The sequence below is a fragment of the Dreissena polymorpha genome, chromosome 9 (assembly GCF_020536995.1).
Source record: "Dreissena polymorpha isolate Duluth1 chromosome 9, UMN_Dpol_1.0, whole genome shotgun sequence".
NCBI lineage: Eukaryota > Metazoa > Mollusca > Bivalvia > Myida > Dreissenidae > Dreissena > Dreissena polymorpha.
The window spans coordinates 46,144,730-46,171,518 of record NC_068363.1 but is presented as its reverse complement, the minus strand read 5'-3'; the positions used below and the strand labels follow the sequence as shown (position 1 = coordinate 46,171,518).

The 26,789-nt window shown below is 35.1% G+C and overlaps 4 protein-coding genes across 27 annotated transcripts in view; 1 reads left to right on the top strand and 3 right to left on the bottom strand.

Annotated features, from left to right (window-relative positions):
• LOC127845126 (uncharacterized) overlaps window positions 1–26,789 on the bottom strand; it is a 130,770-nt gene that overhangs the window by 14,326 nt on the left and 89,655 nt on the right. For 2 of the 14 annotated variants that reach the window (XM_052375833.1, XM_052375844.1), the window contains exon 1: window positions 496–613. The exons of 5 other annotated variants lie outside the window; for them this stretch is intronic. The gene's annotated coding sequence lies outside the window, so the exon portion shown is untranslated. Of the gene's footprint in view, window positions 1–51; window positions 283–327; window positions 347–407; window positions 614–26,789 lie in introns of those variants that run through there. 7 more of the 14 variants (XM_052375846.1, XM_052375845.1, XM_052375843.1 and 4 more) reach the window with 7 other exon arrangements.
• LOC127845124 (transmembrane protein with metallophosphoesterase domain-like) lies at window positions 431–20,887 on the top strand. Of its 3 annotated transcripts, XR_008033071.1 has the most exons (6): window positions 441–1,328; window positions 1,690–1,800; window positions 4,710–4,872; window positions 5,574–5,713; window positions 10,400–11,516; window positions 18,235–20,887. XR_008033071.1 is itself a non-coding variant. In XM_052375832.1 (5 exons), the coding sequence occupies exons 1-5, from the start codon at window positions 545–547 to the stop codon at window positions 8,860–8,862; spliced, it is 1,389 nt and encodes a 462-aa protein (XP_052231792.1). In that variant the 5' UTR covers window positions 431–544; the 3' UTR covers window positions 8,863–10,393. The 3 variants fall into 3 exon arrangements, 2 of the variants coding, with proteins under 2 accessions (XP_052231792.1, XP_052231791.1); XM_052375832.1 differs by lacking the exons at window positions 10,400–11,516; window positions 18,235–20,887 and adding an exon at window positions 8,672–10,393 and having other exon boundaries at window positions 431–1,328; XM_052375831.1 differs by lacking the exon at window positions 18,235–20,887 and having other exon boundaries at window positions 10,400–12,366.
• LOC127845122 (tyrosine aminotransferase-like) overlaps window positions 20,452–26,789 on the bottom strand; it is a 152,864-nt gene continuing 146,526 nt past the window's right edge. For 6 of the 9 annotated variants that reach the window (XM_052375829.1, XM_052375830.1, XM_052375822.1 and 3 more), the window contains one exon: window positions 20,452–22,189. The gene's annotated coding sequence lies outside the window, so the exon portion shown is untranslated. The remainder of the gene's footprint in view (window positions 22,190–26,789) is intronic. The other 3 variants (XM_052375823.1, XM_052375828.1, XM_052375826.1) reach the window with 2 other exon arrangements.
• LOC127846004 (tyrosine aminotransferase-like) overlaps window positions 23,443–26,789 on the bottom strand; it is a 15,369-nt gene continuing 12,022 nt past the window's right edge. Inside the window, exons 3-5 of the mRNA XM_052377185.1 lie at window positions 25,476–25,690; window positions 24,390–24,488; window positions 23,443–23,733 (exon numbers count right to left, since the gene is read on the bottom strand). Of these exons, the coding sequence (XP_052233145.1) occupies window positions 23,560–23,733; window positions 24,390–24,488; window positions 25,476–25,690 (488 nt within the window). The 3' untranslated portion in view covers window positions 23,443–23,559. The remainder of the gene's footprint in view (window positions 23,734–24,389; window positions 24,489–25,475; window positions 25,691–26,789) is intronic.

Here is a 26,789-nt window from a genome sequence, read left to right as displayed (position 1 = left end):
ACAAATGAGATAAGGCAATTATAGACAGTCAAGTCAAGAACACAAGCATACTGTTTCTAAGACTTTTATTTTACAACTGGCAGATAACATGTGCTAGTGCTGGGTGGGGGTCAGTGGGCATGCAGACACGTGTTCGTCATGTACTACACCATATTTTCGGGAATGTTTAAAATCGGGAGTGTAAAGTTGTTTGAAACTAATACTTATTTAAATCTAATATATATTCTTTTGAAAGATGTGAGTTTGCCAAACTGTGATAAAATCCCTGTTGCCTTTACAATATAACATTACTTTGAGTTACAACTAACAGACAAATTAATGACTGACTCAAACTTCAAGTTCAACACTAAAACTAGTAAAAGTAAAAGATTTATGGAGTTGAATATAATGGCTAAAAATATATTCACTCTGAAATAAAGCAAACCAGTTAAAGTGGTATCAACAAAGTGACTGAGATGAATCCTTTTAATATGTATTAATTAGTATGCGTTAGACCTGAAAATGTGTATTTAAAAGTGGGGCTTTAGCCTTTAACAAAATTGTGATGTCGCGAAAACACCGTGGGCAGCTACTCTTCAAAATGGCGATTAATGTCATACGAAGAGCAATTTATCTGTCGATTTTTGTATTGCTTGTAGTTATAATCAATAAATGGGTAATTTTTCAAATAGAAGATTCCGTAGTAAAAGCAAAGCTTTTAAGATTCCAGTTTTCTTGCTGCATTATCACGATGATGACTTTTATTAACTGTTATATATGGAGGAACTTGTCAACAGTATTAGATTTCGGACACAGTTATTCGGACAACAAGGAATGGACATTTTTAATTAACCTTGCAGAATTTCGCAATTGGAAGCAGTATACTGTAAATTCGGCATTGTGGAGATTATATTTGTCTGTGATACTCGTTTCTTCGTTATTTTCATATACAACATTTTCTTTTATGATCAGAACTAACCCATTGAAAGTGTCAATATTTTTGTTTTTGTGCTTTGCAATGACTGTCCAGTTATTTTGTGGTCTCGTCATTACTAAATTAGCCACATTGGTATGGAGATTTTGTCATAGAGATTTTAGTTATCACACTGAACGTCAAAATAAAACTAAGCAGTTTGTTATACTTGCATATTCATTGATTGTGGTCACCGTTGGATTTTACAATGCAATGAAGCTCCCTGATATAAAAGAAGTTACAATACCAGTGAAAGACATGCCAAAGTCGTTAAATAGAATGACCATAACATTTGTATCCGACATTCATCTTGGACCAACTACTGGACAGCAATCCCTGGAGAGGATAGTGAATATGATAAATTACCTCAACTCAGGTACAAACATGTAAAAGTATGCACTCTCTGTGGCAGAAAAAGAATAATCAAGCATATCAATTAGCATTTGTATGTAAAGAACAGCTAAGCCAGGACCAATGTAAAGGCCCTGTCACTAACCATAAAATGACACACACGCAAACAATTTTTCTTTGAAGTATTCCAATAAAAATGCATACATTATTCAGTAAACATTGTGTTTAATAGTAATACTATTACCATAAAAAATATTTTTTTCTATCAGATATCATATACATCTATATTTTTAAAAATATAAAATTGTGTTTTGTACTGCCATAAAAAAAAATCCTTCTTTATTTATTTTAGGACATACAAAACCATTTACTATCTTCTATTGCAGATCTTGTGATAATCGGAGGTGACCTTGTTGACGGCCGTGTCAGCCAGCTGGAGGATGCAGTGGAGTCCTTGAGCTGGATTAAGGCCAGATACGGGCAATACTTTGTGACAGGTATGGTGATCTCCATATGAGTCACACTCTGCGAAAAGGTGGTTAAATGCATGTGAAATAAGTGTTGTCCCAGATAAGCCTGTGCAGTCGGCTCAGCCTAATCAGCGACAACATTTTTACCTAGAAGGGTTGTCAAGAAGGGTCTTCTTTTAAATAAAAAATTAAATAAAAGCAGATAGTGTTGTCCCTGATTAGCCTGTGCAGACTGCACAGGCTAATCTGAGATCCTACTTTTCGCACATGCATTTTATACTTTGTGAACAGGTAAGCTACATGTGGGGATGAACTGCATGTGCCTGTGTGTTTGTAATCCTTTTGAAATACTTTTTATGGGTAAGTTATTAAAGCGCTGGACTACATATTCCGGGATGCGCTATTTGCTTGTTAGATACCCAGCCAGGCCATATAACTTGTGGAATGTGGAGATTATTTATAAAATTATTCCTTATGGAAAATTTCTCTCCCTGCTTCTGATTAAAAATGGCATAAGTATGAAAGTGTATTTTTCACCATTTTTGGAATGGGTCCGGGTCCCTTTTGATTGGGAAAAAACATGGTGTTTTGACTTAAATTTCAAAATTACAAATTTAGTGTTTTTATACGCCCGTCTATGACGGGACGTATTATGGTATACCCCGCGTCCGTCTGTCCGTCCGTCCGTCCGTCTGTTAATGTCGTACGCTACGTCAAATATCCTTTGACAGATTTTCTTCAAATTTTAACACAATCTTAATATTGATAAACCCTGATCCCCTTTCGTTTTTGACGGAATTCTGAATTGTCGTTCCAGAGTTATGGGACTTTGTTCGTCAAAATTTCGTGATTTCATTGAATGTCCTACTGTAGCTCAAATATCCTTCGATGGATTTTTTTCAAATTTCAACACAATCTTAATATTGATATACCCTGATCCCCTTTCGTTTTTGACGGAATTCTGAATTGTCGTTCCAGAGTTATGGGACTTTGTTCGTCAAAATTTCGTGATTTCATTGAATGTCCTACTGTAGCTCAAATATCCTTCGATGGATTTTTTTCAAATTTCAACACAATCTTAATATTGATAAACCCTGATCCCCTTTCGTTTTTGACGGAATTCTGAATTGTCGTTCCAGAGTTATGGGACTTTGTTCGTCAAAATTTCGTGATTTCATTGAATGTCCTACTGTAGCTCAAATATCCTTCGATGGATTTTTTTCAAATTTCAACACAATCTTAATATTGATAAACCCTGATCCCCTTTCGTTTTTGACGGAATTCTGAATTGTCGTTCCAGAGTTATGGGACTTTGTTCGTCAAAATTTCGTTATTTCATTGAATGTCCTACCGTAGCTCAAATATCCTTCGATGGATTTTTTTCAAATTTCAACACAATCTTAATATTGATAAACCCTGATCCCCTTTCGTTTTTGACGGAATTCTGAATTGTTGTTCCACAGTTATGGGACTTTGTTGAATGTCAAGGAGACGGCGCTCCATGCTCATGTACTTATAAAATAAACCATGTATTCAAATACAAATAAACTGAAGTAAAAAAATGATTCAAAGGGTTATTTATTACCTTACTACTTCATTGGCGAACGACGGGCGTATCATGCGCTCATGGCGCAGCTCTTTATTGTTGTTTTGCTTACAAAGGCTTCAAATTGGAGGATGAAAGTGTTTTTAATATAATATTTACTAAGGTTCGACTAATAGAGCTTGATTTGAGATGAACTTAATGTTGAGATCTAAAAAAAATCTATAATTTTTATCCCCCGCCATAGGCGGAGGGATATTGTTTTTGAGTTGTCCGTCCGTCCAGCACTTTTGTGTCAGGAGCCATATCTTGGAAGTGCTTTGGCGGATTTCAATGAAACTTGGTATGAGTATATATATGGATAAGAGGATGATGCACGCCTAATGGCATTGTACACCATCTGTTAATATCAGAGTTATGGCCCTTTGTATCTTGGAAAAATGCTTTTTGGTGTCCGGAGCCATATCTTGCGGATTTCATTGAAACTTGGTATGAGTATATATATGGATAAGAGGATGATGCACTCCAAATTGCATTGTACACCATTGGATAATAAAGGAGTTATGGCCCTTTGTATCTTGAAAAAATGCTTTTTTGAGTTTCAAATATAACACTTTTGTGTCCAGAAGCATATTGGCGGGGAATATCAATTCAACGAATTTACTTGTTTTTATTGTTTTTGGGAACCTTCAATTGGGAATTTTTTGTACTATTAGGGAACAAATAAATACTTTTTCGCATTGGGAATGACGCTGAATACCGGCCCCAAATTTGAACAAAAAACATACACTGTATGAACTGATTAACCAGCTTACCCAGGAATAATGAGTTTTTGTTAACTGACAAGTAATCAGATACATGCATGTACTGCTTTACTGACAAGTAAACATACATACTGGTTAACTGACAAGTTATCAGAGACATACTTGTTAACTGACAAGTAAATAGAGATATACTTGTTTAGCTGACAAGTAATCAGAGACATACTGGTTAACTGACAAGTAATCAGAGACATACTTGTTTAGCTGACAAGTAATCAGAGACATACTTGTTTAGCTGACAAGTAATAAGATTCAGAGACATACTGGTGAACTGACAAGTAATCAGAGACATACTGGTTAACTGACAAGTACACATAGAGATACATGTATTATCTTATACTTATTAAACAACCTTAAAGCTTATGTATTCCCTTACACTTCATTACAATTGCATAGCAAAAGAGAATCATATGTAACCATTACATTTCAATGAATTACAAGTCTAATGCACAGAAAACAACAACATAGCAGTGATTGTTAGTCATATTTCTATTGAAGTTGTTACAACTTTTGATTTATTTTTTGTGGAAAAGAGTATGTTGATTTTGTATTTATGTAACCTTAACCTTCAGGGAACCACGAATATTACACCACAGACGCACATAACTGGATAAAAAAGCTCAAGAGCCTTGGCATTGAAACTCTTCATAACTCAAACGTGAAGATATCTGCCCCCGGCTCCAATGATGCCATATGTCTTGCTGGAGTTGATGACCCAACTGCCGATCTCTATGGGTACGCATGGACTGAATCCTGCAGTACTTTACCATATATTGCGTGCAGCCATGTATAGCCATGTCCCTTGTGTTTGGAAATAAAGCCTTTAAAACTTGAATTTAGTAAGATTTAATTAAGGTGTTAAATTAAATTAAATTTTTTAACGGACTTTTAAATGGGGAATAGTGCCTATCTTGGCTAGGTAGTAAAGGATTAAAAGAAAGGAGTCACTCTCTGAATTTATCATACATATGTGCTCATTTAATGAAATTAAAAAAAATATATGCCATACATTTGGCAAATATTAGCAAGCATATTATGATGTATGCGTACTATCACTTACTATTTGTTTCCTTATTTATTTTGATTTTAAAAGTCAATTATGACTAGGAACTTAAAGAGTAAAGCAAATTGATTGGTAGAAGAAAATATTTGAGCCTCACTCTGTGAAAAGGGCGGTTAATGGCATGCATGCGCATAAAGTGTCATCCCAGATTAGCCTGTGCAGTTTGCACAAGCTTATCAGGAAGGACACTTTTCGCCTAAACTGGTTTTTTGCTAAGAAGAGACTTTCTTTAAAAGAAAAATATCAAAGCGGAAAATGTTGTTCCTTATTTGCCTGTGTGGATGGCACAGGCTAATCTGGGACGACACTTTATGCGCATGTATTGAACCCTGTTTACTCAGAGCCTGACTCATTTAATGGTGTCCTTTCTAAGGTTTATGGACCACACGATGGACCTGGACTCAGCCCTGAGGACCTGTGACCCCTCACAGTCAGTAGTACTGATAGCACACCAGCCCAAGGTGGCCAAGATAGCCCTTGACTCCAAGTACAGAGTGGACCTGGTGTTGTCAGGTAAAGATAGCATTTGACTCCAAGTACAGAGTTGACCTGGTGTTGTCAGGTAAAGATAGCTCTTGGCTCCAAGTACAGAGTGGACCTGGTGTTGTCAGGTAAAGATAGCTCTTGACTCAAAGTACAGTGTGGGCCTGGTGTTGTCAGGTAAAGCTAGCACTTGACTCCAAGTACAGAGTGGACCTGGTGTTGTCAGGTTAAGATAGCACTTGACTTCAAGTACAGAGTTGACCTGGTGTTGTCAGGTAAAGATAGCGCTTGACTCTAAGTACAGATTGGACGTAGTGTTGTCAGGTAAAGATAGCTATTGACTCCAGGTACAGAGTGGATCTGGTGTTGTCAGGTAAAGATAGCTCTTGACTCCAAGTACAGAGTGGACCTGGTGTTGTCAGGTAAAGATAGCTCTTGACTCCAAGTACAGAGTGGGCCTGGTGTTGTCAGGTAAAGATAGCTCTTGACTCCAAGTACAGAGTGGGCCTGGTGTTGTCAGGTAAAGATAGCTCTTGACTCAAAGTACAGTGTGGGCCTGGTGTTGTCAGGTAAAGCTAGCACTTGACTCCAAGTACAGAGTGGACCTGGTGTTGTCAGGTTAAGATAGCACTTGACTTCAAGTACAGAGTTGACCTGGTGTTGTCAGGTAAAGATAGCTCTTGGCTCCAAGTACAGAGTGGACGTAGTGTTGTCAGGTAAAACTAGCACTTGACTCCAGGTACAGAGTGGACCTGGTATTGTCAGGTAAAGATAGCTCTTGACTCCAAGTACAGAGTGGACCTGGTGTTGTCAGGTAAAGATAGCTCTTGACTCCAAGTACAGAGTGGACCTGGTGTTGTCAGGTAAAGATTGCTCTTGACTCCAAGTACAGAGTGGACCTGGTGTTGTCAGGAAAGATAGCTCTTGACTCCAAGTACAGAGTGGACCTGGTGTTGTCAGGTAAAGATAGCTCTTGACTCCAAGTACAGAGTGGACCTAGTGTTGTCAGGTAAAGATAGCGCTTGACTTCAATTACAGAGTGGACCTAGTGTTGTCAGGTAAAGATAGCTCTAGACTCCAAGTACAGAGTGGACCTAGTGTTGTCAGGTAAAGATAGCGCTTGACCTCAAGTACAGAGTGCACCTAGTGTTGTCATGTAAAGATAGCGCTTTACTCCAAGTACAGAGTGGACCTAGTTTTGTCAGGTAAAGATTGCTCTTGACTCTAAGTACAGAGTGGACCTAGTGTTGTCAGGTAAAGATAGCGCTTGGTTCCAAGTACAGAGTGGACCTAGTGTTGTCAGGTATAGATAGCTCTTGACTCCAAGTACAGAGTGGACCTAGTGTTGTCAGGTAAAGATAGCCCTTGACTCCAAGTACAGAGTGGACCTAGTATTGTCAGGTAAATATAGCCCTTGACTCCAAGTACAGAGTGGACCTGGTGTTGTCAGGTAAAGATAGCTCTTGACTCAAAGTACAGTGTGGGCCTGGTGTTGTCAGGTTAAGCTAGCACTTGACTCCAAGTACAGAGTGGACCTAGTGTTGTCAGGTAAAGATAGCCATTGACTTCAAGTACAGAGTGGACCAGGTGTTGTCAGGTAAAGATAGCTCTTGACTCCAAGTACAGAGGGGACCTAGTGTTGTCAGGTAAAGATTGCGCTTGGCTTCAACTACTATATATTGAGTCATTTTTTTGGGTTTAATTCTCACTGTAAGTGCATGCTAGATTTGTTGGTGATCACCATACCGAACAGTTGGGATTTCCTCCAGGTACTCCAGTTTTCAACCACAGTGCAAGCATCTTAACCTTAGTTTAATATCATTCAGTATAATCCTGATAGCTAGAAACAACTATAAATACAAAGTTGTTTTACATATGAAGTTTAGTACATTTATAAGGTTGAGGAATTTCTCAAGGTACTCACAGATAGCAGCTTCAGGCACTGAAACATGTTATAAACTTCCAGATTCACTTACAATTCCCATTCAAACTGTACCAGTGCTTGGCCTGCAGGTTTTTATGCCTCCGGATCAAAAGATCGGGGGCATATTGTTTTTGGCCTGTCTGTCTGTCTGTCATTCATTCATTGTATGTGTGTGTCCCAAACTTTAACCTTTGTTAAAGTTTTGGAATAACTTTTGCATTATTGTCCCCTACCGGTGAAACTTATGGTTTGCGCTCTGTGTGTCAGTCAGTCAGTCCCTACCGGTGAAACCGGAGGGGACTTATGGTTTGCGCACTGTGTGTCAGTCAGTCAGTCAGTCTGTCCGTCACACTTTTCTGGATCCTGCAATAACTTTTAAAGTTCTTAATATTTTTTCATGAAACTTAAAACATGGATAGATGGCAATGTGGAGATTATTCACGTCATTTTATTTTGTTCCTACGTCAAGAATTCTGGTTGCTATGGGAACAAATAAAAAAAAAATATATATAAAAATTCTGACAATGGTGGAGTTTCACTGGTGGGGGACCATATTGCTTGGCAATCTCTTGTTGAAGATAGCAACTTGATATTTGGCATGCATATGTATCTCATGGAGCTGCATATTTTGAGTGGTGAAAGGTCAAGGTCATCGTTCAAGATCAAAGGTCAAATATATGGCTTCAACGCGGCGCAATAGGGGGCATTGTGTTTCTGACAAACACATCTGTTGTTGCTATTACCAATCGCTGCTTCTGTTTGAACTGCGGTGGAACCAGTGATCTAGTGGTAGGATACTGGTCTTGTTATCGGTAGGTACCTGTTTCAGACCACTGGAATTTTTCTGAGCAAAAAATTAATCCCATGCTTGCTCATCTCCAAACCTGGGTACCTGTGAGGGAAATAAGCTATAGCTCGGTGAAAATATTGTGGCGAGTGTAAATGGAGGACGTATACGTCAGTGATTGGGGGTTAATTCTGAAAGTTGGCTGACAATGTACCATCATCATGACATCAATATCATATATACTCTAAACCCAAACCTTACCTTTTTACCTTTGCAGGGCACACACATGGAGGTCAAATGTTCCCTCTGATGGTCCCTGCATATTTTCTGAACCCTTTCCTGGCCGGTCTCTATGCCTATGGCCCAACATCCCATGTTTATGTCTCCATGGGAACGATTTATGGAACCATTCCGATAAGACTTGGTTCCGCTAAAGAGATAACCAAGATAACTCTTGTTACTGCTTAGAACAGACATGTGTACACTGTAATACTGTATGTTGCAAAGATGATTTCTAAGTTTTTTTAAATTTGTTATCGAGTAGTTTTGAAAGGAATTTACCAGATTTATATTATAGATTATTTTTTACAAACAAGATATTCACGAAAAGTATACATTATTGTGCTAATAATGTATGATAATCATTTACTTTTAGACTGTTATAATTACATTGTATATTTCTAGTATGTCAAGGCCATAACCTTGAGGTTTCTTGATGAACAATAGTGAGAAATTTCAGTGCACGAGAAAGTCATTGAATTTTACAAAAATGGAAATAGATAGAAATCACATTTCATTACAAATTAATTGTCGATAATATACACATCAATCTTTGTGAAATACAAAATAAACAGATATTATATCCCAATTAAAATGACTTTGCTTTGATTTTCAACATAATTACCAATACACAAATACATAAAGAAAGTCTAATTTAATTCATTTGCGTTTAAATAAATAATGTTTCTAATGCTATATTTTGCAGTCATTCATTTTGGTCAAAAGATCTTCTGTGTACATCTTGTACTAAATTTTGTCATAAAAGATTGTGGTTGACTTTCACAGATGTATACTCCTTTGTAAAAAGTGCAGTACCTGTCATTTCACTTTTGCCCACTACTCCCCAATGACCCCCCCCCAGTGTCTTCTTGGTAGCAGGTAACTTGTCTATTTTTCACAAGGGAAGTAATATTTTTAAGGGGATATAATCCAAGGAAGGAGCTTCTATTAGTAGAAAGAAAAAATCATGAAGATTTCAGACAAAAGGGGATATAGTAATTTTCTCTATAATAACCGTTTTCCTGAGGTTTTTAACGCAACACTTTCAGATATTGAGCTGATTTTTGGTATGCGGGTCTACTTACATGTACATGACCTACAGATTAAGTGTGAAATTCGTTCCAGTCCATTGACTTTTGGCAAAGTAATGGGCCTTGGACTTAGAAATTTTCTCTATAATAATTGTTTTCCGGAGGTCTTGTATGCAAGGCTTTCAGATATTGAGCTGATTTTTGGAAAGTGAGTCTACATGACTAACAGATGAAATGTAAGGTTCATTTCCGTCTGTTGATTTCTGGCTAAGTCATAGGCCTTGTTTTCTCTAAAAGAGCTTCTGTGGGACTTCAAAGTGCAGTAGAGGGCATTGTGTTTCACAAATGCAGCCCTTGTTCTCTTTGCATAAAATGTAGCTGGTGTTTATTAGGTTTAAACTTTGATAATTGAAATTATAATTTTATTAAGCCCAAAATATTATTATTTTTTGCAACTCTGTACTTACCTGTCATTTATGGCACTTTGTTAAATTGTGAATCTTCAAGGTTGCTTTTCACAGGTCAGGTATTTCTTTTTCAAAATCCCATTACATTTTCCTGTTGTAATAATTTGCTGGTCATATACCGCACAGGGCAAAATTGAATTATATTTCCCTGTTGCTATATTGCGCTCTCACGCAAGTATGATCGTTTGCCCAATTCTCATTCCATTCCCTGGTTGCTATATTTCGCAGGTCACACACATGGTGGTCAAATGTTCCCCTTGATGCTTGGTGCCTATCTTCTCAACCCATTCTATGCTGGCCTATATCGTCATGGTGACCAAGCTCATGTTTACGTCTCTATGGGAACAAGGTTTTGGGGTTTCCCAGTCAGGTTTGGAACAAGTTCAGAAATATCACATATCACATTAGTCTCAACGTAAATATCACACAATTTCACAAGTTTCCGGTTCATAAGATACTTTGTTAATTTATTTCTTGTTTTTGTTACTAGAGTTTGTGATTTGGAATGTTTTAATAATTGACAATCTTGTATGATATGCATTAAAGCCTCCAATTCTTCATTGGACTAGAAATATGTTGATTTTTAACAATTTAACTATAGGTAGTTTTGTAGACAGTAAACCGTTCGTAAATTAATATTGTCACATGCTACATATTGTAATTATTTTAAATTACCATTACAAATATTGTTATCTAAAACATGTGTAATGTATCTATTTAATTGTTTTAATTGGCTTCTTTTTCTTTTGCTGAACAATCATGTTGAACAATCATGTTATGTTTTTACTCTATAGTGACATTTAAACATAAGATGATATCACTTAACGTAAACAACTTTAAAATTATGTGATAAGAAAGTTCTGACACCCGTCATTTCATATAATGTTTTATTAAATTCATATTGACATTGCCAAAGGCTCACTTGTTAACAAAATTCCTTAAATCGTTTAATATATATGGTATTAACTTGTACCAGATCCTATGTTTACTTATTTATGCTTAACTGTTAACTTTGATGGTGTATTTAGTTAATGTTTATTTATCAGATAATTAGGCTAAAATAATAGTTAGAAAATGCATGCTGCTTAATATGTATTAATGACATGCACAATAAACCAAGTGATCAGTGATGATTAAGGGCACAACAAACTCAGTACGTTATTTTGATGTTTTAGATATTTTCACTGAATTTGTGATTTATTTTAATGCCCCCCTTCGAAGAAGAGTGGGTATATTGTCCACCAGATGGTTTCCGGATGATAACTCAAGAACGCTTATGCCTAGGATCATGAAACTTCATAGGTACATTGATCATGACTGGCAGATGACCCCTATTGATTTTCAGGTCACTAGGTCAAAGGTCAAGGTCACAGTGACTCGAAATAGTAAAATGGTTTCTGGATGATAACTCAAGAATGCTTAGGCCTAGAATCATGAAACTTCAAAGGTACATTGATCATGACTGGCAGATGACCCCTATTGATTTTCAGGTCACTAGGTCAAAGGTCAAGGTCACAGTGACTCGAAACAGTAAAATGGTTTCCTGATGATAACTCAAGCAGGGCTAGCGCTGGCCCAAAATATCTTTGAGCCACCCAGATCTAGGGGGGTCCGGGGGCATGCCCCCCCCCCCCCCCCCGAAAAAATTTTGGATCCTAGATTGTCTGTGTTGCGTTTTGGGCCTATTGCCAACCAGTTTTCGTTTGTTTCATCTGCATAACATATAGTTAGACTTTAGCATTTCAAAGTAATTTCAAATTAAAATTCCTCTCATCTTCAAAATCTTACCTTTAGACTTTGCATGTTTCGTCACTGAGTCTTTTTTTAGGATATTGCAACCTACGGTGAACGTGTTGGAATTCTGCATCTTAATGCATAGGTCACAGTACATTGATTTTGATTCATTCTCAAAGCAAAACCAATTATTATCAACTTTCCATGACTCTTGGAACGCTCTATTTTATTTTTATTTATTTTTTTGTTCAGACTCATTTTCGTCCAAAGGACGCCTTAAGGTTAAAGAAGCTATGTAAGCGACTGCACGGTCGTAACTATCGATCTTTTATCGAAGCGCCGAGGTTATAAATTTGATGTACCCACTCACGTATTTTGTTAAATTATAGTTTCATTTCTAGGCCGATTTTGACAAATTATATATCATTAGAAAGCTTACGTAACGTAGTTTTCAGATATATAAATATATATTAAGTTTTTCTTCTGATTTCGACAGCCCGGCGAGTTATAACTTTAACTTTTGCAAATAACATACCGTTTTGGAGTTTTAGAATCTAGATTTACGGTTGACATGTTCGTACTTTATACCGATTTATAGCGTTTATATTTGGAGTTCAGTTTTAAAAATAACATCTTGCTTAGGAGAATAGAATTCTGTATACGATAGAAAAAAAAATTGTTTAAAAACGAAAGTAATTAAGGAATGAAGGCGGGAAAATGTAGCGCGCGTTCCTAACGCACTGAACTGATGCTACGGTCTTGGCGATTATGCTTTTGTTTAGATACCGGCCATTGAATTTCCTTTGCCATGATTATTATATTTTTTATGAAATATATTGAAATATTTTGTTCTAGAGACATATCCATAAAGCTAAGTATTAATGAAGCTTAATAAATTTACGATTTCAGCTCTTGATTATAACACAGAAAGGGTGTTAATTTTATGATGAAACAGCGTATACAAATGTATAGCGGACCCTCTTGATATTTTTCGGCTTTGCATACTTCAAATATTATGGGTGTCAAAACATTCATCGTTTTTTGTTTATTATCAAAAAGGTAATTATGTAAAATTATATGAAAGGTTATTAACCATAAATTATCAATTAATTAAAATTATTAAAAGATTCTTGAAAATCACGGTCAACTGTCTATGCATGTATATTGAAATATCTTTATAAGTTAACAGAGTTATAAATATATAGAATTCTAAATTAAAACTCTGTATTATTTGTATTTTCGGAAAGATTATTTAACCCCGTTGTGGTCAAATGAGAATGCTGTTTTTAATTATGTTGTTCCGTACACTACCATACATTCTTTATAGGACTACGAAATGACGGAGTTTTTTTACCGGTACCCGCTAAATACGTTAAATGTTAAGTATTAGATTTTTTAAATGTTTAAAATGTACATGTATAGGTATTAAGCACGTATAATTATTGTGATTTAGCTGGCTGACATCTATACAGTATTTAGTTTATGGCAATCTGTATGGGCAGATGGCTATAAATGTTTTCAATACGCTACATATCTTATAAACGCAAAATTGAGTATTTGGCGTTACATTACTCCAAGAAATGACCACTAATACCACGAGAAGACATGGAGGTATCATGAAAAGTGTAAACTGACCAGACATTGCCACCTGTGGTTAGGGACCAATATACAAGTATAGGTCCCTGCTGTGGCGTATGACACCATAGTGTTATTTAGTATTGGTCGGCACAGTATCTGATCATAACGAGATAATTGGTTTGTGCTGAACACAGGGGCAATAAAACCACATATCTATCAATAAACAAGATTATTGAGATATCTTTTATTGAACACCGCGATAAAAATGCTCAAACCATGGACTCTAGATTACACGGATAAGTAACATGGCAACATTCTCAGAATCATCACTGCTATATGTGTAATCACCTAATAATTCGTCTAAAAATAATTTATATATTTGAGTTGAAGACGATGTACTGTTGTTTAAGTCTGAATTAACTATCTGTCTGCCTGTCTAAATCCAAGCCGTCATCGTCTCGGTGAAAAAAAATCTGATTGTCAATAGTTGGACATGATGCCCTGATGTCAAAATACGAAATGACTCGCGTAACACGTCCCGTGATTTTCAAGAATCTTTAATAAATTGATAATTTAAGGTAAATAACATTTCAAATAATTATACATAATTACCTTGTTGATAATAAACAGCAAACGATGAATGTTTTTGACAACCATTTTATTTCAAGTATGTATGCAAAGCCGAATAATATCGAGAGGGTCCGCTATATACGCTGTTTCATCATAAATTTTACACCCTTTCTGTGTTATAAACAAGAGCTGAAATCGTTAATTTATTAAGATTCATTTATAATAAGCTTTATTGATATGTTTCGTGAACAAAATACTACAATATATTCCATAAAAAATATAATAAGATGGCAAAAGAAATTCAATGGCCGGTTTCTAAACAAATGCATAATCGCCAAGACCGTAGCATCAGTTCAGTGCGTTAGGAACGCGCGCTACATTTTCCCGCCTTCATTCCTTAATTACTTTCGTTTTTAAACAATTTGTTTTTCTATCGTATACAGAATTCTATTCTCCTAAGCAAGATGTAATTTTTAAAACTGAACTCCAAATATAAACGCTACAAATTGGTATTAAGTACGAACATGTCAACCGTAAATCTAGATTCTAAAACTCCAAAACGGTATGATATTTGCAAAAGTTAAAGTTATAACTCGCCGGGCTGTCGAAATCAGAAGAAAAACTTAATATATATTGATATATCTGTTTACTACGTAACGTAAGCTTTCTAATGATATATAATTTGTCAAAATCGGCCGAGAAATGAAACTATAATTTAACAAAAGACGTGAGTGGGTACATCAAAATGTATAACCTCGGCGCTTCGCTGTACGCTAATCGTAAAAGATCGATAGCCACAACACGTTAAAACGCGCGGTGGTAAAACATAAAATGTGTATTTCTTGTGTTTAACTCGCTATAAATCCATTAATAACAACGGGAATATACTAAAAGTTATATTTTTTGAAAGAGGAATTAATAAGCAACAAGATAACGTATAAACCAATAAAATCGGATGAATAGTTTTTGCATAAGATTGAATTTACTACAGTAAGGGTCAAATACTCGATTCATCTCCTGTCAATATACACTCCGTGCTTCCATTTATATTGTAGACGATATGAATTACTCTTCCGATGTGTTACAAATTCGTAACTTTAATTAAACTTTAATTATTGCAATTAAACCGCGCGTGTTTTTCACGTTTTCCTTTGATTAAATTACTCCGCTATTAGTTAGCATAGTGTATGAGTAAAACGATCAAATAAATTAATTATCACCTTTCATTTCAATCGAAAATTGGCAGAAAGTTGTAACATCAACGACATAGAACTAATTATTTAATTATCACTCTTTAATTTAGATCGATAGTCAGCTTGGAAATAATTAATTTATTGTCACGCTTATTTTCATTTTTAATCTTATAATACGACATTTGCGACCGGCCGCTATTTTGTTGGCAGACGACAATAGACCGTTCCATAATCGATAAATTGACCGCCGCCATATTGTCAGTCACGTGACTGTCCGCCATTACACTGCTGCTAACTGGTGCGAGACTGCGATTCCAAAAGCCAAAAACGTAGAGAATACCCGCTTAACCGTTGTCGGATAAATAAATTACTTTATGAATTAATGTGAGGCGATTATCACATTTTTGTTGTTTAAATGATTGTTTGAAGTTGAGATTGATTGTTACAAATAAAATGTTTAAAATGCTTTCGTGTATTTGTTTTTTTTATATCTGTAATCAAGTGGTAATCATCGGCGAAAATTTGCCGGTTCAGTCGCTCATACTATGTCTTTGATTAGACTTGTTACTTTTAACGTTTCACAAACAATTCACGCATGTATTGTTGTGTTGATTTTAATAGCCGCAACATCAAGCAATTTATATTTTAATTAATACTTATTAAAGATTCTCGCGCAATTAATTACCGCTAATTGTTTGTAATTGGTCTCATGTGGTAAAAATCTACATTCCAAAATCATAACATATTATATTAAGTATGATATTTTTGATACGCCTTCCTTTATTTTTGTTGTTCTAACTGATATCAAAGATAAACAATTGTGGTTTGGATTTATATTTAATTATGGAATTTTGTCACGTTAAAAAACGAGCTTTTTATTATGAGAGAGTGATATTGATCTTGACGATCTTTTATGTGATTATTCGGAAGATGAAGAGAATGTGATCTATGTGATATATCTATATTTTCATCTGTGAATCATTAAACAGCTATAAAGCTAAAAAATACAAAAAAATGTATTTTATAGGTCTTTGAAGTAACGCAAAACATATGGATAACGACACCAAATGTTTAGTCAATTAATCCACACAAAAAAACTCCGAAAAAAACACCTAAATAATATTTCAAAAATATATTATTCAGCGCCAAACGAATTTATTAATACATTTATTTGCAACTTTAAAAACGCGGCATAAGCATCAAATTAAAGATTATCTTAAGACTGAAAGGCCGACAATTTGACACAACAAAGAGCTCTATGCATAAGCCGTAATATTTTTTGCAGAAAAGCTTCAATAAATTACAATAGTAATACATCTAATTATAAAAATATAATTATGAATGGCATGAGCACGTTAGTGTGATAAACACAGGAGTAATAGAAAGTATAAGGGGTGCATTGAAAATAAACGTACTACAAAGCCCTATTAAAAGCGAAGTGCGTGACAGTATTAACATGTAATTTTAATTTGATGGGTTTTGTACAGAGAATGACGCTATTGAGGAATATAAACATACAACTGAAAAACACAACTTTACATGATGCAATTTGAACTGTGTATTCATGTATATTGAAAACTCGTTACTAGTGAGTATGAGTGGCAAATATCTAACATTTTAACACACATATATCTATATTAATATTTTTTTTAAACAATATTTACCCCCGTTCGTGTCAAATGTAATTTCTTGTTTTATGATGTCGTTCGTGCATTGCCGTAACATTAAATCTTCATACGAAATGACGTAGTTTTAATTAACCGATACCCGCTAAATACGTTAAATGTTATGTTTTTAGGTAAATTTTATAATGATCAAATACTTTTTTTCATAAATTAAACCAGGGATTCAACGGGCTAGTATCTTTACGGTGTACAATTTCTGATATTCTATATTGGACATAACTTTTAATTTGTACAATATGTAACATATCTAATGAACGCAACTGTTAAGTATGTCGGAGGTAAAATATTAAACCAAATGACTGCTTAATACTACCAGAAAGAGAAGACATGGTGGCATCATCAATTGTGTTTAATGACCAGACTGTCATCTGCCACCCAGTGTGGTTTATGACACACCGGGATGACGCCATGTTGTTAGTTAAGTCTGGATAATATCTGATCAAAACGAGATAATTGGATAATGCAGAACAAACGGGCAATTCAACACTGGAATGCAAAGGATTACGCGATTTTAAGATTGATGCATATAATCAAATGATAAATATTGCATTTAGTTTAATTAAATGTCTTTTTTTAATGTGTTAACGTGTTTATTTTCCTAGACAAATACCTAAAAATTGCACGTTTTTCAAACATTTTTCTGTTATAACACTAACTTAACATCTCCTCTAGCAGAAAAACTTTATTTCATACAATTTGCATGACAAACAAACAAGTTTTACAAAAAGAAAGAAATTCACCCGTTGAATAATCGGTGCTCTCTTATATATGTTACCGGTTGTTTGGCAGTAGTGTAATGGCGGACGCGGAGAGTATTCAGGGGAGATAATTGGGTAATTACTAAATTATGGAACGGTCTATATTAACTGTGTATTCAAAGCTCCACCCATTTTTACGTTTCATTCAACAACGTCATTTCATGTGTAAGCGAGCTCAGTTTTGATTGGCCAGCTACCGTTTGCACTTCAATAACAATAAGGTCAAGCGATGTCTCGATACAGGTGCAGACCGGTATTCGTTCACTGTCAAAATTGCGAATACTTTCATTGAAACAAAGAGAAAAATATAGAAAACCAGTTTCGGGTTAAAATGGCGGCTGTTTTTAATGAAATTTTACGAGATTTTAGCAATTTCGCTAATCAGATTTTTCTTGAGCCAAATTCTCAATATTTTCGCAAATGGCTCAAGTGGCGAACGACAGCGCGAGCCCTGCTCAAGAATGCTTACGCCTAGGATCATGAAACTTCATAGGTACTTTGATCATGACTGGCAGATGAGTGAGATGACCCCTATTGATCTTCAGGTTACGAGGTCAAAGGTCAAGGTCACAGTGACAAAAATCGTATTCACTCAATGGCTGTCACTACAACTAACAGCCCATATGGGGGGCATGCATGTTTTACAAACAGCCCTTGTTCCTATTAACATCTTTCAATAAATTGAAACCTTCTTAGACTATACCATCTGACTTCGTGTTACATGAAGTCATAAAAAATTAATGGAAACCAATACTGTATGAAAAAAATTTGAGCCTCGTTCTGTGAAAACTTGGCTTATTGCATATTTATAGTGTCGTCACAGATAAGCCAAATTTTATTCATACCCAAATTCTTTTTTGTACCATAATTTTTTTTGTACCTAAATTTTGTGTTCGTACCAATTTCTTGTCTGTACCCAAAAAATTTTCGTACCCAAATTGTTAAGTACCCAAATTTGTTCTTACCAAAATTTTTGTTCATACCAATTTTTTTTTCTGGTACCCAAATTTGTTCAAATCCATTTTTTTTTTCGTATCCCATTTTTTTTTTGTACCCAAATTTTTGTTTGTACCCAATTTTTTTTAACATAACTTCTTCATTTATTCACCAAATTAATACTTAACATCTCTTATGACAACACGGTCTATCTTGACCATCCATGTCCACATTACCCATCCCGGGGCCCCACGAACATAGGCCTTGCCCACCCAAAATTGCCTTTTAATGTAACATCTATGCGGCCTGGGGATACGCGGCCTCTGCCGCGCCATTTCTAGTGTGGTGATTGAATTGCATTTTTGTACATTACAATTTTTGTGTGGGACGCTCTGGTGTGTACAGTAGAGAACGATGATTAACCCTCTTCATGTAAAAATTGGTATTTTGTCACATTTGGTTCAGTGTTGCTCCAGATGAGCTCAACAAGGAGAGTAATGCAATGTTTGATTGTCAAGAAGCTATTCTAACTGCTCCAAAGTCATGCAATGTTTGATTGTCAAGAAGCTATTCTAACTGCTCCAAAGTCATGCAATGTTTGATTGTCAAGAAGCTATTCTAACCACTCCAAAGTCATGCAATGTTTGATTGTCAAGAAGCTATTCTAACTGCTCCAAAGTCATGCAATGTTTGATTGTCAAGAAGCTATTCTAACTGCTCCAAAGTCATGCAATGTTTGATTGTCAAGTAGCTATTCTAACTGCTCCAAAGTCATGCAATGTTTGATTGTCAAGAAGCTATTCTAACCGCTCCAAAGTCATGCAATGTTTGATTGTCAAGAAGCTATTCTAACTGCTCAAAAGTCATGCAACGTTTGATTGTCAAGAAGCTATTCTAACCGCTCCAAAGTCATGCAATGTTTGATAGTCAAGAAGCTATTCTAACCGCTCCAAAGTCATGCAAGTTTGATTGTCAAGGAGCTATTCTAACTGCTCCAAAGTCTTGCAATGTTTGATTGTCAAGGAGCTATTCTAACTGCCCCAAAGTCTTGCAATGTTTGATTGTCAAGAAGCTATTCTAACTGCTCCAAAGTCTTGCAATGTTTGATTGTCAAGAAGCTATTCTAACTGCTCCAAAGTCATGCAATGTTTGATTGTCAAGAAGCTATTCTAACTGCTCCAAAGTCATGCAATGTTTGATTGTCAAGAAGCTATTCTAACTGCTCCAAAGTCATGCAATGTTTGATTGTCAAGGAGCTATTCTAACTGCTCCAAAGTCATGCAATGTTTGATTGTCAAGAAGCTATTCTAACTGCTCCAAAGTCATGCAATGTTTGATTGTCAAGAAGCTATTCTAACTGCTCCAAAGTCATGCAATGTTTGATTGTCAAGAAGCTATTCTAACTGCTTTAAAGTCATGCAATGTTTGATTGTCAAGAAGCTATTCTAACTGCTCCAAAGTCATGCAATGTTTGATTGTCAAGAAGCTATTCTAACTGCTCCAAAGTAATGCAATGTTTGATTGTCAAGAAGCTATTCTAACCGCTCCAAAGTCATGCAATGTTTGATTGTCAAGAAGCTATTCTAACTGCTCCAAAGTCACGCAATGTTTCATTGCCTCATTATTGAACAGAGTAGATAATGACAAGAATGCACAAATGGTAGGAGCTTTGTTTGCAGCATATGGCATAAGAACCATGGTCACATGATGCAGGTCAGTGATTGAACATTTAGATATAGAATATTCAGTCATCTCAAATGATATTGTCCTGTATTGTTTTGATAGGCAAAAGAACAAAATTATCAGTAAAAAATGAACAATACAGATTTCATAACAAACGATTTAATAAAAACCTCCGAATATGTACAATATGATAAAATATAACAGATATTTGGTTCAATATATACATTTGAATAATCAATAACAAACAAACATTCATGTATAACCCCAAAACATTACAACTGAAATTGAGCTCGTTTCATGTAGTGAGAACATGCATAGATATGTTTTCTAAGTAAAACGCTTCAACACCATACAATATATAACATTAAACTATAGAAAAACATTAACAGTATATGGCTTAATAAATCATATTAATTGCATGAAATTTCATTAAAGGTAAACTAGACAATTTTGTACAAAATCGATACTGTACTGTTTATTTTAATCTTTTCAGTATATTATTATAAAAATTATGCTTTTGTTTGGAAAAAATATAATATTATATGCAATGTGTGTTATATAAAGAAATTTTCATACATAGTCTTTTATTGAGACTTATTTTCCACATATAAAAAAGCTTCTAGAAAAGTAAGATCTATTGATTAGCACGTACAGTTCTTAGTTTCTCATTAAAAAACAAATGAGCCATTCTTTGGGCAAAGGGGGCTTAATGGACATGTGTAAAGTATCGTCCTATATCAGCCTGTGCAGTCCGATAATCAGGGTCCACACTTTGTGGCTAGATTTATTTTTCTTCTTTTGAACAAAAATTCCTCCAAGCGCAAAGTATCATCACTGATGAGCCTGTTCAGACATGCATTAAGCCCTGTTTTCCCAAATATAGTTGTTCAGGTACGGTAAACAAGCCTGTGACACCATAACAAATATATTTAGCTGTGGTTTTTTGTATAAGTAACCCATAACTATCATGACTCAAAACAATACAAGTATTGAGCAATCACTAATGCACCACTTCAATTTACAAGTATTGAGCAAACACTAATGCAACACTTTTATTTACGAACAGATGTGTAAATATGCATTATAAAATAAAACAAGAGGGCCATGATGGCCCTGAATCGCTCACCCGACTAACCAAATACAATCCCAACCCAGATTTCATCAAGATAAACATTGTGACAAAATTTCATAAAGATAAGATGAAAACTGTGACCTCTATTGTCTACACAAGGTTTTTCTATTATTTGACCTAGTGACCTAGTTTTTGACCCAAGGTGACCTAAATACAATCCCAACCCAGATTTCATCAAGATTAACATTCTGATCAAATTTTATAAAGATTGGATGAAAACTGTGACCTCTATTGTCTACACAAAGTTTTTCTATTATTTGACCTAGTGACCTAGTTTTTGACCCCAGATGACCCAAATACAATCCCAACCCAGATTTTATCAAGATAAACATTCTGACCAAATTTCATAAAGATTGGATGAAAACTGTGACCTCTATTGTCTATATAAGGTTTTTCTATTATTTGACCTAGTGAACTAGTTTTTGACCTAGTGACCTAGTTTTTGACCCCAGATGACCCAAATACAATCCCAACCCAGATTTTATCAAGATAAAAATTCTGACCAAATTTCATAAAGATTGGATGAAAACTGTGACCTCTTCTGTCTACACAAACAAATTGTTGACGATTTTTCTATTATTTGTTCTAGTGACCTAGTTTTTGACCTCAGATGACCCAAATACAATCCCAACCGAGATTTCATCAAGATAAACATTCTGACCAAATTTCATAAAGGTTGGATGAAAACTGCAACGTCTATTGTCTACACAAGGTTTTTTATTATTTGACCGAGTTTTTGACCTAGTGACCTAGTTTTTGACCCCAGATGACCCAAATACAATCCCAACCCAGATTTTATCAATATAAACATGCTGACCAAATTTCGTAAGATTAGATGAAAACTATGACCTCTACTGTCTACACAAGTTTTTTTCTACTTTTTGACCTAGTTTTTGACCTAGTGACCTCGTTTTTGACCCCAGATGACCCAAATACGATCCCAACCCAGATTTCATCAAGATAAACATTCTGACCAAATTTCATAAAGATTGGATGAAAACTGTGACCTCTACTGTCTACACAAGGTTTTTCTATTATATGACCTAGTTTTTGACCTAGTGACCTAGTTTTTGACCCCAGATGACCCAAATACAATCCAAACCCGGATTTCATCAAGATAAACATTCTGACCAAATTTCATAAAGATTGGATGAAAACTGCGATCTCTATTGTCTACACAAGGTTTTTCTATTATTTGACCTATTATGTGACCTAGTAACCTAGTTTTTGACCCCAGATAACCCAAATACAATCCCAACCCAGATTTCATCAAGATAAACATTCTGACCAAATTTCATAAAGATTGGAAGAAAACTGTGACCTCTACTATCTACACAAACAAATTGTTGACGGACACACGCACACACACCGCACACACATACGGACGCCAGACATCACACGGTCACATAAGCTCACCATGTCACTTCGTGACAAGTGAGCTAAAAATATCACAATTTCCAAAGAAGGAACAACACTGAATTCTTAATTGCTTTTCCTTTCAAAGAAAACTACCGACATTTAAATTGAAGTCAACTTTTGCTCTAAGATACCAGGCACAGATAAACAACAATTCACAGATTTTCAAAATATACTCTTAAAAAAATACCCCTTTAACTCAATCTACATGTTGTATTTACATGCACATACAAAATATATGTTAATATGTCAATAGATAATAAATATTTTGGCAATATTGGTTTATATGACTTCTCCAAACACAGTAGATTGTTTTATAACAGCAGTCCATCATGCTTTTCTCATCACAGTGATTTTGGCTTCATATTTTACAGCCTGTGCATTTCCATTGGGAAAAATAGAGGGATAAACCATTTAGTTGGGAAAAATAAAACTTTATTAATATGATAATAAACTACAGTATTCAAATTGTTCATAAGTGAATGTTTAACTGCATTTTAAAATTTATGTTATATGTGTTACAGCATTTTATCTGTCTATAATAAGCTCAATAAACCAATCATTGTTTTTTGGAAAATTCTTTTTGGGGGAAATTTTGGTCAGATTTTTTGGAAAAATGTTACTTTTTCCATTTTGTGTTTGTAAGATGCTGTAAGTTTGGGCAAAAAAATCACTGCATCATGATACGCTGAAGACTTTCTATCTACTCGATCCAACTTTCATCGTAAGCCTCGTTGCGAATGTAGCGACAGTCAGGTATTTCTGAGTCCGTTCTATAATGTGTAGAGCAGAATTCAGTGATCCTCTGACATGCTTCAACAAGCTTGGCCTGGGGAACGGTCAGTACGACACGGAAATAGTTGGGGTATTCAAAGCACTGAAACAAAACGTACATTCACAATAAATAGCGAACTGCTTATTCAGGGTTAAAGTCACACAGCTTCTTGGTAAAAAAATGTCATCAACATGAAGTTTAGATGCCTAAGACATATATTTTGCTGCAGTGATACACTTATTCTTGACTTGTGTGCACTTGAGGTTAGCCATGCCTATGACAGAGAATAAATTTATCATAAGTATCTTTTGATACTTATCAGTGTTCCTTAAAGCAATAACCAAACTTTCAACAATAGATGCGGTCTGGTAACATAGATTAAACGAGATACAAGAATGACATATTCATGAAAATTAATCTAGCGTTTGCTCGAAAAAATGTTTGGATATCGTAACTGGAAATTCACATGGAATATATTGTGACAAAAATAAAAACTAGCATTTTGTATTGTGTTAAATCTATGTTACCATACCACATCCAGCATTGACATTTTGGCTATTGCAATAAGGAACATTGATTTTTTAGGTGTTAACTTTATTTGTGAAAATATTGTATTACTATTTTAATTATTACCTACTATTTTCAAACAACGTTTGATTGGGTAGTAAGAAAGATGAAAAGTTGAGTTATTGTACCATACGCCGAAACAGTTTGCCCTCAGATTTCTATAATTATTAGTACTAAGTGAGTTAGTTTACCTTGGCTGGAAGACAGAAGACGCTCTGTTCAGACACCAGAGCCTCTGTGAACTGTACATCATTGAGATACTCCGGGAAGTGTGCCATGTCAATACCAATCTGCAGACAGAAACTTCCACCAGTAAGCAATATATTAACATAATGACAACTTTTGTTCAGATTGAGTCATAAATATGGCTTTTAGAGTGGTTAAAAATCTAAATGTCAAAAACACAACAACATTTTCTTTAAAAATTGGGCATATTGGTAGGGGTATTTTATCACATTCTGTAAAAGCTATCAATAGAATGACAAACCAATTAGTTGAATAAATGCATTCCTTGAAACAACTTGTTCCATTTATTCTTGTACTTGGATTAAGGTAAGAGAAGCTTCATTGAACGGGCATTTGCTTATGGATACCTGAGGCCTAGTTGTGTCTAAGTTTCAGTTCCGTTCCACAACTTGCATCAGGGACCCAGGTTTGCATATTACATTTGTACTTTATTTCAGAATTGACATTAATACCGGAAATTTTGTAAATTGTTAACCAAGATCAAGTCTTGCATCCAGCGCTGAAGGGTTGTTGGTATTATAAGTGTTTTGATTACCCATGTCTGTTGTAACTCGAAAAAATGCAATCCAATTCTAACACACTATGTATACCCATTAAGAGAACAATGACAAACGCAGTTATTTCCCCTAGCAGAGTATTGTAACTGATTTCCTCGCAGCAGGCGCTAAGATCAGACGAACAAAATTGTAAGCAGATTTGTAATAATGTAACCATTATTAAAAAGGCTCTGTGTGAAAATTTCTCTGATATGTGAAAGTTTTACCTTCAATTTGGGAAAAATGGTCAGAAAATCGGAATGGGAAGTCACAGTTTTTCTGGTACCAACTTATATATAGAGGAAAAACACTAAACCTGATCTACCCCAACAACCAAAAATTATCTTAAACAAAGTCCACACTAACACTTGATGATGTTTAAAATGGTAGCATTCATATTGTAATCTTGGTGAGCTATACATGTATAAACAAAATGCAAAAATCCATCCATCAAAAAGAATAAAATTTCAAACAGAATTCCTGCTGTATACCTACCATCATATACATGGCCCCCTGTGGCATGACTGGTTTCAACCCAGGAATTTTCGAGATTGTCTCATGGCACAGTTTGGCATTTGATTCAATGAACTCCAGAGTGTCTGAATAAAAGGAGCGTGGAGTGTTCTTTAGAATGTCCGGGATGGCTGCTTGAATCAACGTGTTTGGGTCCGAGGAATTTTCTGTGACAAACACTGCAATCCATGTCTCACCTAATGAACAGTCAAGGGGAAATATGTCATGCAAAAAATATACACATGATAATTGTTTAATATTAAATTCGGAATATAATGTTGTAAGTACGAATGTAAAACAGCTACAAAATTGTTTTTAAATGGTATATTGCTGTTACAAATTGTCATACATTGTCGACATCTAGATGTCCAAAGCTCATATTATTTCAACATTCATAATTTGTGACTTTTGTAAAACAAACATGTGTCTCAGATGCCCTAATTTTCCACATTTGTCTTGAAACTCCACTTATGTCAAATTTGTCTTATGACCTCTGCAACATTGACCTTAAAGGGGCCTTTTCACAGATTTTTGGCATTTTTTTTACTTATTCATTAAATGCTTTATATTGATAAATGTAAACATTGGATCGTAAAAGCTCTAGTAAAAAATCAATAATAAAATTAAAAAAAGGAAAAGAAACATTGCCCGGAGCAGGTTTCGAACCAGTTACCACCCTGGAGTCCTGCCAGAGTCCTGAAGTAAAAACGCTTTAAACCTACTGAGCTATTCCGCCGAGTACACATACTTGACGTATTTATACCTTATATAAGCAATCTTCGTAGTTTCACAAAATTTAACGACAAAAACAGAACTCTCCAAATTATTCAAAATCGTTTCGCGTTGCAACGCTTATAATTTTTAGGTTTTAAAATCGTCAAAAGATGCATATATTATGGCTATATTAGACCATGGTAAATGTTCAGTATTACTGTTTCCTCACAAATATCATAACTAAAAACGAAAATTTGCGAATCTGAAACAACTTTTTTCAATTTGTCAATTTACCAAGCCGTGAAAAGATCCCTTTAAGATAAGTATACGAGTAACATATCACATAACATCTCCTAACGATGTTTATTTGTGGAAACTTATATTCAAATTGATTGATAAAAATTACATTACAGACAAGCAAAATTTGATCTTTGACCTCACCTGATAAGGAAAAGGGGGTAAACACAGGTTGCCTTGACTTATGATAGTTACAATTCGTAAAAAAACATCAATATATGGCAAAGTTAAGGTTGAGAACAAATGTTTAAGCATTAATTGGCCAATTCAGACTGCACAGGCTAA

Bases quoted from the DNA above. Each gene is read 5' to 3' on its own strand.
- LOC127845124 (XM_052375831.1), top strand. From the start codon at position 545: ATGTCGCGAAAACACCGTGGGCAGCTACTCTTCAAAATGGCGATTAAT. The intron at 1,329-1,689 runs GTACAAACATGT...CTTCTATTGCAG, and splicing joins GATAAATTACCTCAACTCAG to ATCTTGTGATAATCGGAGGT. The intron at 5,714-10,399 runs GTAAAGATAGCA...TATATTTCGCAG, and splicing joins AGTGGACCTGGTGTTGTCAG to GTCACACACATGGTGGTCAA.